Here is a 13116-nt window from a genome sequence, read left to right on the forward strand (position 1 = left end):
CTTGGGATCTCGTCTATGGGCTATTGGTACTTTAATTCTTTTTTACCCTCCCTTTGAGCTTGGAGGAGGAGCTCATTGTTTATTCTTCATTGGCTGTGCTGCTTCACTCGCTCCTCTGTTCATTGAATCTCGTGGCCACCGGTGTTCGTCAATATCAGGTGGCTGGGTGGCTGGGAAAGCTTGTGTGCTGCAGTTCGAGGCAGAAGGCCCATTCAACAGGAGGACGACTGACAGTGATAAGAGTTGCGTGACTACGGAACCGCCGAATCATGGGACACCCAGCCGATGGCTCTTATAGAATATCTCGCCGTTGCGTTTGCTAATCTAGATCAACATACCGTTGCTCGTTGCTGTCTTCCGCGGCCAAGGGTCTGGTTTTCAGGCGTGCCTTCCTCGTTTTTGAAAACGGCTCATTTTGGTGAGAATGAGAAACAATGAGCCGAAGGCCAACTGTCAAGAAAGATATCGGTTAGGTTAGTATTTCTCTCTTGTTAGGTTGAACTGAGCATGGGTTGCTGCGAAGCAAAAACCGCATGCAAGGCACTTCAACTCGCGATGATGAGGATGGGGGCTGACAGAACCACAGGATCTCCGATAGTTAAAAGAGAGCGGAATTGAGGATCATGGGTTGGCGTTGGACATCTCTGCATATGCCGGGATTTAATTGGGGTGGGAAAACCAAAATCGAAAAAAAAAGAAAAGAAAGAAAAAAGAAAAAGAAAAAGAAAAAGAAAAAGAAAAAGAAAAAGAAAAAGAAAAAGAAAAAGACGAAAAGAGGCACAGACGGCGTGCAAAGGATCGGAGTTGGCCTTACCTCATGCTATCCCGGCCCAGCAGCCTAGGATCGCTCAAGTGGCACGGCAGGGCAAAAATTGGCCCTTGAAAAGGAAAAGAAACCGTGTAACAGACAGGGTTCTGTGCTGGTGCCAAATATATGACGTGCGAAAGGTGAGCGATCCGAGTATTCGGATCCTGCGAGTGCTTCCATATCCGCTTATCGGCGGCTGTGTGTTATGCTTCCTTATGGAAATGTCTGGAGTCAATGGGTGAGATTCGGGACACGGAACTTCAACCAACAGGGACAAGCGCTCTAGACGCCGCCAACGTGAAAAATTCGACGGCGAACGGGGCCGAGTGGGCCTGGATGACAGCAGCTCGATGGCCTGGCTGCTGGCAGGTCACAAAGACCTCATGGCTCTCTTCCTTCTCCTTCCTCCGGAGCCTTGACGATGGTGGTTTCCTGCAGACGGTCTTCAATGGCTTTCCCGCGAACGGCAGCCACAGCCTTGGAACCCAAATTCAAAACCGACGATGAAGACAAGGTACAGGGGAGGCCAGGCAGAGGGCATGAGAAGGGCGCGAAAATGAGAATGAGAATGAAGGTGAAACGCCATCAATGACGCTGACAGGTTGATCGAAGGCACACAATGCATGCCTCCCCATGTCCGGCTGGGTTGCTGGCTTGGGTGATCGGACACCACTCAGCATCTACACCGGATACACGGTGACATCCACCGACAGACCGTCACGACCAGTGAGAATTCGATGCCTCGATCGTCCTAAGTGGGCACGGTCATCACTTTACAACCTTTGCTGCCTCACGCCATTTCGAGGTTGTTGCCTTACAAGATTGACCGTGCCATCTACCTTTTCTCCCAATCACCCAAGCATGCCTGAGCACAACCAGGCTCAAGAGATCCGCGGGTCAATTACGCCCAGGGGAAAGAGCCTTCTTTCTCTACTTGCCCATCAGCCCGACCGGGCTACCGGGTAACACAGAGGCCCAACGCGAAAGCAGACGGTCTCGCACAAGCTTTCAATCGGGCTGGTTTGGCTACATTTTGATTTTTCATTTCATTTCCCGATAATCTTTGGGTTTCGTGGAGTTACTTGACGAAAAGCGATAAGGTGCATTCACTGTGACTACCGCGGCTCGAATCAGCCTGCACCGTCTGGCCCGGCACCGGCGCCTCTAGGCTTATGCAACCGGCTGCTTGACATTTGTCTTTGCTGCATGGGCTCCATTGGGTTAAGGCTGGGATCATATGGCTTGGATGCAGGCTGGGTCATGGCCGCTTGGATCGTGAGACGGCGGTCCCCGCAGCGCAGCACCCATAGGGCCCAACAATCAATGCAGATGGGGTCCGTGTCAGGTCTACGATGGGCGAGGGAATGTCTCCGGGGTGGAGGACTAAAAGATCCTCCGTTGGCATCAACCCAACGACGGCGGATGCACGGCGGATGGAAAGATGAAGGGGCTGCAGCGAATGTGGGGTTGCGAGGCCATTCATTCGCCTTTCGTCCGTTTGCTCGCGTCTTCCCTCACCGCCACATCAGCACTCGCCTTCAGTTGGCCCCGACTTGCTCCAGTTGACCATCATGATGCTGACTACGGCAAACGTCGTGTGTACAAGTCCCTCCGGCCCTGTCAGTCATTGGGTCCCTCTCCCCTTCTCTTCTCTACGCCTTTTCCAGAATATAGTGGGTTGGGTGCTACCAACAGGGTTGGCTGGCTTCGTCCAACGACATGCACCATCCAAAAGCTGGGGGCTGCTGCCCAGTCTACTTGATTAGCCTACCTCGCGATCATCGAGGCACCTGCCTGACTTACTTACTATAGTAGGACGCCCGATCTCTTGGTCGGCGGATTCCAGCCGCGACGGAATCCTAACGTCATCCACGTACCAGCGATCACCACTCCAAAACTGGTCTGTTGTCTCTTTACTTCACTGGGCTGTGCAACCTATGGTATCTTTGCATCATCCAGTGTCGACTTTGTCTTCCTCTGGGTCATTCCGCTGCCCTCCCTCGTCACTTTTCTTTTCTTTTCCTATCGTGTGCCCTCCGCATTCCGCACAAGTCTGTCTGGATGACTGACTGATACGCATACAGCCACTTAGGGGGTTAAGCGGATGGTTTCCGGCCAACGCAAGTGTTCAGGCTCGATGTGGACGACCGTCCGATCAGAAATTGGGCTTGGAAAGGAAACCAAGAGCCAAATTCCATGGGCAGTCATTCGATAGATATCTGACAATCATTCAGTCTCCCCGGATGCTGGAGATGCCAGATAGATTCCTACAGGTCCCATGATAGAGTAAAGAGATGTGGGCTAAGAACAACGCCTACATCACCTTAAGACACATTCCCGAGCCAAGCAGAAACCATAAAAGTTTGCTGTCTGTGACCTATGCCATTCGATTCACTACATCGCCTCAAAGCAAACGAGCAGCCAGTTATCATCCGTCAGCTGAACCCCCCAAAAAACGAGGTTACACGGGATAGGCAAGGAGAGGTGGGAAGACACAATCCGCCCTTCGGAGTTTCTATAGGAGGCCGTAGGGACCTGCCACACGGTCAACGACCGAGTCTTGGAAGGAAGGGGTACTACTAGGGTGTCTGGATATAGGGTGTCTGGATATTGCTGGTTCACCTGACCAGTCGAACTATGGGCAACAGCCGAGCATGTGGTAGGGGGCAGTGTCGGTATTCGAGGCAGGAACAAGAAGGGAGATTCAACCCCATACGTACGTTACGAAACGGTTCCAGTTCCCACTGCCGGGCCCGCTAAGTAGGTCCGTCCCGTCTTGTGGTTTCCCTTGGCGGTCGAGCCAATGAAGCATCGAACCCTCTCATCAACCATCGCACCTCGATGAAGATACCGTAATTACCTCCGGTCGGAAGCGGAAGGGAATATCTACTGCCGTGCTCGTGGGTCACTATTCATCGTTCACAGCCAACCACCCCAGAAGAAAAACAAAGATGTGATTCAGTGGATATCTTTCGATAATGACATGACCATCAGCACAAGAAAAGCAAACAAGAAAGGAAAAGAAACAACTCCGTCCCACACTGAATTGGGAAGAAATGCAAGCCCTGGTATCAACCCACCAAGCCGATTCACGATTCCCCGAAATGCAAACAGGTATTATAAACTAGCCCGGCTAGGGTATATCACTCACTAAGGTATAAAGAATCGATAATCTACTCAGGAGAAAAATGAATGGGGAGAAGGTGGGGAGGAAGGAAAGGACCAAGACACAAAAACCAAAGGAACAGCGAGGGAATAAGAACGCTCTGTTATCTGCAAATACAATTCCAGAAGTTAAATGTCGTGCTCATAAGCTGGTATCGGGGAAAGCCGCCTGAGGGTGCAAGGCTTCACAGGAAGAAGACGATCGAGAACTGCTCAACAAATCCGAGAACTGACGCCATAAACGAGGTCGAAGGTCCAAAGAACAACAAGCCTGAGATTCCGGCCCCGTGATGCTGAAAGGTATCAATCAAACTTTGAGTGCCGAATGCAGATGCATAGTAGGAGTTCCACAACCGGAAAAGGGGATGCGGGCGAAGACATAGGGAGACTCAGAAAGCAAAAAGCGAAAACTTGAAACCATCCAGAGGCGCCTTTCCATCCGATGGCTCGTGCCAATCCAAAAAAAAGACCCCATCCCAAGATCGAGAAAAACAATACTGAATGTGTAACAGGTACATCATGACACGGAAGGGTCGCAACGACGTGTTACCCCTGCAATGATTCCGGAGATTATGGTATGAAGAACCCGAAGAACGCCCGTTGGCCGTTTAATGAGTAGCCACAAAAGAACAGGCGCATGGCCTTATCATTCGCGGTGATGATCCTCACTGTCGGCCCTGAGACGGTCGCGAAGGAGAAGCAAAGGTCGGTTGGGATCGAGAAGCCCCATCATCATTTTTCCTAGTTCGTTGTGCTTAATAGGTTTGGTGACATAGTCGTTGAAACCGGCGCGCGCAGCGTCCTCAATTTGATCCGTCATTGCGTTGGCTGAGAGCGCCATGATCGGGATTTGAGGGTAATGGTTTTTCAACTCCCATCCACGAATCTCGCGACACGTATCGTAGCCATTCTTAACGGGCATCTGGATGTCACACTATTGAGGGCGTGAGTGACAAGATATCGGCTAGCATAGGAATTTGGCACTTACTATAATGAGGGAATAGTATCCGGGCTCCTTTGAGAAAACCATCTCCGTGCACTCTTGGCCATTCGTAGCCGTTTCTGCCATGACTTTGATTTTGTCAAGGTACTTCAGCATCACCTAGAAGCTGTCAGAACAGAGTTCAAATGGGAATGAAAAGGAATGGTGAATATCAACGCACCATGCGATTCGTTTCGTCATCTTCAACGAGTAATATCCTATAACCTTTGTTCCCAATAACCTCTTTGACCATCTTGGACATTGTCTTGAAGTTGTTGTTGATCTCCCTCGCCATGTCTTGGTTTCTATCCTTACTCAAGTCGCGTCGATTGTCAGGGTCGAAGATGGCGGAAAAGGCAGAGGGCTTAACCGGCTTTGGCACCGTATATACACGCCTGCCACTGGCAGCCAGCTCCTTGATCTTTGAATTGACTTGTCGTTTCTGATAGAGATCGGATATAATGACGAGAGTCGGGGCAGTGGCTGGATCACTCTCTGAGACATATTGAATCACATCTAAAACATCGTCCACACTCGGCAGATTGAGAACCAAGTGAGTGAGTTTTGAAACAGACTCATCACTCACGTGGTCTCTCCAGTCTTCAACATCAGGGGTCGAGGTAATAGAGAACGGAACCTCGAGGGGCACAACCTGCTCAATATGTTGCTTGATGGCTTTGCGGGTGTTATCCATGGGGCACAGAATAAGGATGGAGAACGAGCTTGGTAGTTGCTTTGCATCAGTTACACCATCCAAAGCCGTTGACTTAATCGAGGCAGGGGGTTCCTGCAGCTGTGAAGACGACTCAGTTGCTGGGCGTGGATTATCGCCACCTACGGGAGTCACGGTGTCTCCTTCGCCCGGAGCAGAGCTGTCGATTTTGGCAAGAGGATCTACCGTACTGAGATCGGGAGTCGGAAGGGCAGAGGAAAGTGAGGATCGCTCAGAGAGGTTGTTCGTCGAGAAACGTGAGGAGGGATCTGCGTGGGCATGGGCTTTCGCGAGGGATGATTCGAGAGCCGACGACAGTTCGAATTGGTCTGGGCCCTTATTGTTCAGCGGATCTTTTGAGAAAAGCAACTTCTGCAATGAGCTAAGTTTTGGTTGCGCTCCAAGCGTCTCAGAGGCACTCTGTGACTGTCGAATAGTCCGGGTTTCGTCAGGAGTTGGTGGCGGAGGGGCGTCGACTTTGACATGGAACGAGAACTTTGCGCCTTGGCCTTCTTTGCTGCTCGGGGTTAATTTACCGCCATGCATTTCAACCAGCTGTTTGGACAGGAACAGTCCGAGACCACTACCCGCATGCTGCTGCGATCCATTTTGCCCAAGCTGACTGAATCGTTGCATCAAGCGTTCAGCATCCCTTGCACTGAAGCCTTTACCAGTATCCACAACATCAAAGTTGAGCAAGAGCTCTGATTTCTTGATATGTGCCGAAGCATCGTGGTAAATGGAGCAACATATGTGAATCTCCCCTTGCGCGGTGAACTTGACCGCGTTGCCAACAAGGTTTATGAGGACCTGTCGGATTCGAAACCTATCTCCTATCACCATTGGCGGAACATCCACATCCATCAGATAGTTAATCTCTAGGCCCTTGTCAATAGCCCTGGATGAAACGGTGTCGATAACATCTTCGATCACAGAGCGTACATGGAACCACGAGTTAACGAGCGACATTTTGCCAGCTTCCACCCTAGAGACATCGAGGATGTTGTCGACCAGTTCGCGCAGATTTGTTGAGCTATTTTGAATTGTATCGAGCATCCTCCTTTGGTCGGTGTCCAGCTGGGTATCGAGAATGAAGGGAATGGTGCCAAGGATACCGTTCAGTGGGGTCCGGATCTCATGCGACATATTGCTGAAGAATTTAGTCTTCGACTCCATTTGATTGTTCAGTTGTTGCATGGCCTTATTCAGTTCCCGCTCGAGATTCTTGCGGTCGTTGATATCGGTACAAGTCCCGTACCACGACGCTTCTCCACTGCCAAAGCTGCTGGTCTCGACACAGACCAGACGAACAAGGTGCCAACGGAAATCTCCACCTTTGGAGCGTAGTCTGAGCTCGGTCGAGTAGAAGACACGTCCATTTTCGTCTCTTTGGACCGAAGCAACGCCGCGTTTGACCAGCTCTTCCAGGGCGGGCGTAACTCCATGACCCAAATGCTTGTCCTGGGATGTCTTGGCTGTTGTCGTTTCCGTCGCTATCTCACCCGAGTCAAGGCCGGCCCCATTCTTCTGAGCTTCATGGAGGTAGACAGACAGTAGGCCGCACTTCTCTAGATCATCGTGATGAACATGCTTTGCAAAGCCGAAGTTCAGCGCATCTTCAAGCTTCTGTCCAGTGTACAGATGCCATTGCTCGTTCACAAAAATAAGACCCCTGTATTCGGTAGCCTCGAAAACTATTTGCGGGATGGAATTGGAAAATGCTCGGTACTTAGCATCGGTGGCGAACTTCTCTCTCTCCTGCGCCGCTTTCAGCTCAGCGATATGCTGCTCGTGGATATCAAGGAAAGATCCGATCCAGTACAACACCTCCCCTGTAGACGACAGTAGCGGATTTGCCCGGAAGATGAACCAGCGATATGCCGACTCATCATTGAAACGCTTGACGCGCACTCGTTCAGTAAATTGAGACCCTGTACGCAAAGCATTTGCCCATTCCTGAGAGACATGTTCCCGCTCGCTACTATGAATATTCTGCCAAGGGTCCCTCAACTTCTGCTCCTGGGGTTGACTCCTCCTGAAAGCATCGAATTTTGAGTTTGTCCAGATCACCTCGCCACTCTGGGGCTTCGCAAGGAACAGATGTAGGGGAACCGAGTTCAACATGAGCTGTGCCACAGTATCGGTGAACGGGCGTGGGAGCTCGCGTTGCAATTGGGCATAGAAAGAGTTCGTGGACGGATGACGAGAAGAGGTCTGCGTGGGTGAAATTACTGGTGGCGCCTTGATTTCCTGTGATGGTGATATTGTTGCCGGGCTTTGAGCCTGTGGTGCGAGCTCCTCCTCCGTCGGGACTTTCCCAAGAAGCTTGCCAGGGGACGTGGGATTTGAGGCTGCAACGCTTTGTTTCGCCTTCGACAGTATCATTCGCTGGGCGATCGCCTCTCGAAACTGTTTCGACTGAACATTGAAGTAGCTGTCCACACCATCATTACCAATCCTTGCAGCCAGCCCTGGTGATTCATTGGGGTTGATAGTTGTCCCGGCCCCAATATTGCTCAAGTCAAATCCAGGCGTGCCAAGCCCAGATATTGAAGGGCTGAGCTTAGCTGAACTCGATCTCTCTTCGGGACTAGAAAGACTGGCACGGGCCGAAAGAGACCCGTCATCTGCTATTGTGTAATTAACATGGCCGCTGAGACCAGCGACGAGCTCCAGCTCACTACTCTCATCCGAGAAGGTTCCACCAAGGCCGAGAAGATGCCCGTAGCGGGGAACCTCTAGTCGAGAGGTGACTTGACGCTCAAGCTGACTGTATTGCTGAGCCAAACAGAACGAGGTCGTCAGGTGGGGCATGAGATAGGCCAGAGACTTTCTCAGATTCGAGGGATAGGGCATTATTGAAGAAAGAATCGAAATCACGGCAACGGGAAATCGTAAGGTAGAGGGTGATGTTTGTTTGGAACGGCCAGCATGCAGAAGCGGGATATGGACCACTGATTTTGCCATGTCGACACCGATGGCTTCTAAGGGCTGTAGATTTGAGTAGTCATGAGGCGGAGGGTGCTTCGCAAATGCCTCTTCGTCGACAGCGTGACTCACAAAGAAGGGGTTCTGCTCTGCATGAGCACGAGGCGCTGGGGAGGGAGCTGGAGATTGCGACCAAGGCGATGGGGGTATTTGCTCGTATTCGTCGAAAAATTCCATCGAGCGCTGTGCTTGTAAGCCCAGCGCAGGGGGGTTAGACGTTGATCTGGAGCGAACGTCGTATGGTGGCTGGTTATTGCAAGGTTCTGCGGTCGGCGTAACCTGGATCTTGTCTTCGGGCGTTTCACAGGGAGTCTGATCGCTTGCCAACCCTTGAGAATATTCTCGGGTCAAAACCACGGGTTCAGTGCGTCCAAATAGCTTAACCACCCCAGTTCGTTTGATCAGCGGATCTGCTTCGACCTCTAGAGGCCTGGGTATCGGAAAAACGGCTTGTCGGGGAGTGTCCTGCGTAGGCACCGGCTCCGTTTCCGCAGCGGTGGGGTTCTCGGGAAGGGTAGATGTGCGTTTAACCTCGGGTTTGGACGGAGTTTTGAGACTCCGCAGGTGCTGCGCGTCGGAATCCTGGATGTTGGGATGCTTCCTCTCCTTGCCAAACCCGGCGAAGGAGTGCCGTGACAAAAGCGGCGGTCGCTTTGGAGATTTCGAAGCGCTTGATCCATTGGCAAGTGCTTCTGCAATGAATGATTCCTTCTTCATCTTCTTCTTCTCCAGATCCTCCTTCTCCTTCGAATTATTATCGCGGGGTGTAGTCGTCTCATCGTGCAGATGCCGTGCCTGCGACTCCGGCTCGATGTTCCGATCAAAAACCGCTTTCTGCCCCCATGGAACGTTTTCGAGGTCAGTCGCATCGCCAGGTACAGCAAGGGACACTCTCTCAGCCCCATAATGCGCCTGCAAAATATGGATAACATTCCCCCACCATGCGTCTAGGCCCGGATCTGCATTTAATTGCAAGGTGAGGTCATAAAGATTGGGACTGGGATAGTTTGGGTCTTCAATCACGCTCTTGGACTGCGGTGGTAGAAAAAACCTCTGCAAGTGCGGTGTGTCTAGCCCTGTCAGCTGTTGTTCCTCCCCGACTTGCGATGGCGCCATGTGAATCTTAAGCTTCTCAGACGGCAGTGTCAACTTGAACGAGCTGCGGTTGAGCGTAGAATTTTGCGACGGCTTAGCCGTAGGTTGCGTTTGCATTCGTGGAAACGGATAGGACGGGGTCTGTCCGGTGAGGTTTTCGGGAGTAGAATCCATGGCCCTGATGGTGCCGCCAGATCCGGTAGAATCGGAGAATGATGCGGAAGGCATCGCTCCCGTGGACGAGGTGACTTTCTGGAACGATACATTGAGAGGCCTCTTTCTTGTTGATCCAGGGGAATTTGAAGAGACGGGTTCCGTTTGCGACGACGGGGCTTCGCGACTAGCCGATGAGCTCTGATTCTGTGATTGTTGCATCTGTTGATAGACGAGCAACTCTTCCATCTGCCTCCGAAGCTCTTTAAGGGTTTGCAAACTTCGACCCTGGTCCTCTGGGTACTTCCCTACTTCGGGATTGTCTTTCTTCGCAGGCGTTGATATATGGCATGCGTTCGTAGTCTGTTCGAGCGGTATAGGAGAAGAATGAGAGTTAGCATTCCACGTGTTATTCTCCGCGATCGCGTCTTCATCGATTGAGAATCCAGCAGTATGAACAGGAAGAAAGCCAGTTGAATGGGAGGAGCCTCGACGGTGGGAATGAGGTGCGGCGACAGGCGAAGGGGCCTCGGCCGGCGATGGAAGCGGAGGTGTCCTCATGCTGCGAACTTCCCCCATCCTATACTCCCTCCACCGCCGGTCAGACAATCAATTCTCCTGGGTGAATCCAACTCCGCAGGAGCCAACCGGGGCACTCATCTCTCGGACAGACTGGTCCGCAATCAGATGAATATCGTAATCGACAGGGCAAGGGCAAAGATGACGAGCGACGCAAAGAAAGGGGAAGGGCGAGAGAGTGAGGGGGAGACGTGGTGGTTGAAGCGAAGGTTGTGTGTATGATAAAAAAAGGTAAGGAAAAATTACAAAAGACAAGAAAGTAATAAAAAGGGGCGATTTCGCTCAGGTAAAGAAAAAAAAATAAAAAAAAATAAAAAATAAAGACCCCAGGAAATGTCCAAAGGGGGTGTGAGCACAGAGAAAAAACCCGCAAGAGAAAAAAAAAAGAACCAGGTGATATTAAACGGCCTCGAGAGATAGACTATTCGGTGGGGAGGGGATATCAAAAGGGAGGGAGGGAAGAATGGGTAAAAGGGAAAAAGGATTTAGGTAGGGAAAAAGGTTGTTCGAGGGGAGGGTGACTAAAGCGGTGTATAGCGGTAGTGCTGGAAGAGGACGGAGGAAGAGGAGCAAAGGCAAGCAGTGGGCAGTAGTAGTTGGTGCAGGTGGTGGTGAGGAACGGGACTGTGAGAAGGAAGGTTCGACTGATCTGACCTTTCCTAGAAGCACTGGAGCAGGTTCTGCTACTGACCCAGCAGATCGACGATTTGTGGTGAAGGGTGGAAATGGTCCGTCTCCGGGGGTGTCCAGCCTATGACGTAGGCAAGCCCTGGGGGGGTCGTGTTGGCCAAACCCGCGGTAACCTACTTAGCGAAGATGTTGCCCGGCCTGGGGATAAGGGTGAAAAGGAGGGGTAGAGGGGAAGGCAAAAAGGGCGTCGGAGGGAACGAGGATGGACGAGAAGAGAGGGACAAGGTCTGGTTAGCCTGGCGGGCAAAGAAATCGTCAGACAATAAATGAGAGTGTGCGCGAGAAGATGAGAGAGGGAAAGGATGAGCAAAATTGGAAAGGCCGGAAGGGAAGTAGAATAGTCCGCTATGAGGGTGCGCAATAATATGGTCACCGTCCGAGAGGAAGATGGAGGGATGGAGGGATGGATGGATGAATGGATGGGGGAGCCTGGAAGGGAGCGAGCGACAGAGCGACAGAGCGACAGACAGACTACTTACTGACTACTTACTGACTACTGGCTGGCTGGCGGATTCCAAGTCAGTCAGTCACGGTCACTGTCACCCGAATTTCATCAGAGGGAAATCCTCGAGAGGGGGGAGCCTACCAACCACTAATCTACCAAAATCTACCAACCCGATTGACTGGCCTACCGGCACTAACCGTTACTACTGAATCTGGGAACCACGAAAAGGAAATACAGCAGTACGGAACCTGAGTCGTGAGGTGGAAGGGGAGTCCACTTGAGTTTGTGATACCGCCACACCCCTGCGGATTGCCGGCACAATTCTGGGGGTTCCCAAAAGGGTGCCCCGATATCACCTGATGGCCCTGGATGTAGACTAGTGCCAGGGCATCCTCAACCTCATCGCGCGCCACCACCACCGGTTTGCTGAGATGGGTTTACCCACAGGGCTGTCAGTGACATTAGGGGACATCTGACGGGCCATTAAGATCTCTTCAATTCAGCTCAACAGGTCTCTCAGCCTCACACCCGCCTGGTCGGAGTCAACGCCCCATCCAGCTATGCAAGGATGCAATCCCGCCTCCCCAGATGACGTAGCGCGGTTTCCATCTCGTCCAGTTCCCCGGTTTCAAGGTCTACTATGTCTAAGACCTCGTACCTAGACGCATTCCGATGAGATGAGTTGGTGAGGCTACCTATTCACTCACTCTCCGGGTGCTTTCTGCCTCCTTTTCCCATTCAAGGGGGGGTACACCACTTATCGGCACCGGTGGTGGATTCTACACTTACCCGAAAGGCTAATGCTTTGTGTCAATTCGAAGAGGTCCGAATCAAAAAGAAATTAATCATAGATACTTCAACCCCACCTTTAATGCGGAGTTGTAAAGCAGAAGAGGCGCTTGCTCCATACCCTTCGGCTCTTGTCGGTCCCAGCAACACCCAGTAAACCAAGAAATGGTGTTTCTTTCCGGGCTGGGAGGAGGCGGGTTTGCCTGTCATCCCATATATATTAAATGTAGTATGGCGCATTGTGCATAGCTGAATGTCCACTATGTCACTGTAAATGTAGATAGAGTGTCAAGCAATAATGTCCAGAAGGTTGAATACTCCGTAGCCGGGCCACTTATTGCCTTATTGCTAAGCTAGTCCTAACCCAGTATAGCTGGGAAAGGCTGCACCGCAGGGCGGAAAAACCACGGGTTCCAAATAAACACCACGCACAGATGTCTTTTCTCCGTCACCATCCAAGAGTTATCTACTCCGTTATCACCTAGGAGCAGAAGGGAGATAAGTACATACCGTCCATAAGCCGACGCCATACTCCGTATAGCTCGACATGGATAATAAACGAAATAAATCCAAATATAGACAGAGCGAATAACAACCCCCATACGGAGTAACTGGAACTGAACTGTTCGACGGCTCGGTCGGAGTCAAGACGTATGAACTGTCGAAGCATGGGAGTGTTCGCCGTTAGGGACCTATTTATGGACACCCCT

General features: G+C 51.5%; 3 protein-coding genes across 3 annotated transcripts; 1 reads left to right on the top strand and 2 right to left on the bottom strand.

Moving 5' to 3' along the window:
• Nucleotides 1-2147: 2147 nt before the first annotated feature.
• On the top strand, nt 2148-3545 carry BO94DRAFT_155714 (uncharacterized protein). Its single transcript, XM_025605840.1, has 3 exons — nt 2148-2427; nt 2621-2835; nt 2893-3545. The coding sequence occupies exons 1-3, from the start codon at nt 2250-2252 to the stop codon at nt 3088-3090; spliced, it is 591 nt and encodes a 196-aa protein (XP_025465159.1). The 5' UTR covers nt 2148-2249; the 3' UTR covers nt 3091-3545.
• Nucleotides 3546-4619: 1074 nt separating this feature from the next.
• pkhB (putative sensor histidine kinase/response regulator) lies at nt 4620-10464 on the bottom strand (the record flags this gene model as incomplete). Its single annotated transcript, XM_025615850.1, has 3 exons — nt 4620-4907; nt 4962-5075; nt 5137-10464. 3 exons carry the CDS (start codon nt 10462-10464, stop codon nt 4620-4622), a joined length of 5730 nt encoding a protein of 1909 aa, XP_025465160.1.
• Nucleotides 10465-12066: 1602 nt separating this feature from the next.
• BO94DRAFT_537180 (uncharacterized protein) lies at nt 12067-13031 on the bottom strand. Its single transcript, XM_025612208.1, has one exon. It carries the CDS (start codon nt 12644-12646, stop codon nt 12428-12430), a length of 219 nt encoding a protein of 72 aa, XP_025465161.1. The 5' UTR covers nt 12647-13031; the 3' UTR covers nt 12067-12427.
• Between the last annotated feature and the right edge of the window lie 85 nt (nt 13032-13116).

Source organism: Aspergillus sclerotioniger (genome assembly GCF_003184525.1).
Source record: "Aspergillus sclerotioniger CBS 115572 chromosome Unknown BO94scaffold_22, whole genome shotgun sequence".
Classification (NCBI taxonomy): Eukaryota; Fungi; Ascomycota; class Eurotiomycetes; order Eurotiales; family Aspergillaceae; genus Aspergillus; species Aspergillus sclerotioniger.

Coding starts and splice junctions, on each gene's coding strand:
- BO94DRAFT_155714 (XM_025605840.1), top strand. CDS start 2,250: ATGAAGGGGCTGCAGCGAATGTGGGGTTGCGAGGCCATTCATTCGCCT. Junction 2,428..2,620: donor GTACAAGTCCCTCCGGCCCT/GTCAGTCATTGG, acceptor TACTTACTATAG/TAGGACGCCCGATCTCTTGG. Junction 2,836..2,892: donor TTTTCTTTTCTTTTCCTATC/GTGTGCCCTCCG, acceptor ATACGCATACAG/CCACTTAGGGGGTTAAGCGG.
- BO94DRAFT_537180 (XM_025612208.1), bottom strand. CDS start 12,646: ATGCGCCATACTACATTTAATATATATGGGATGACAGGCAAACCCGCC.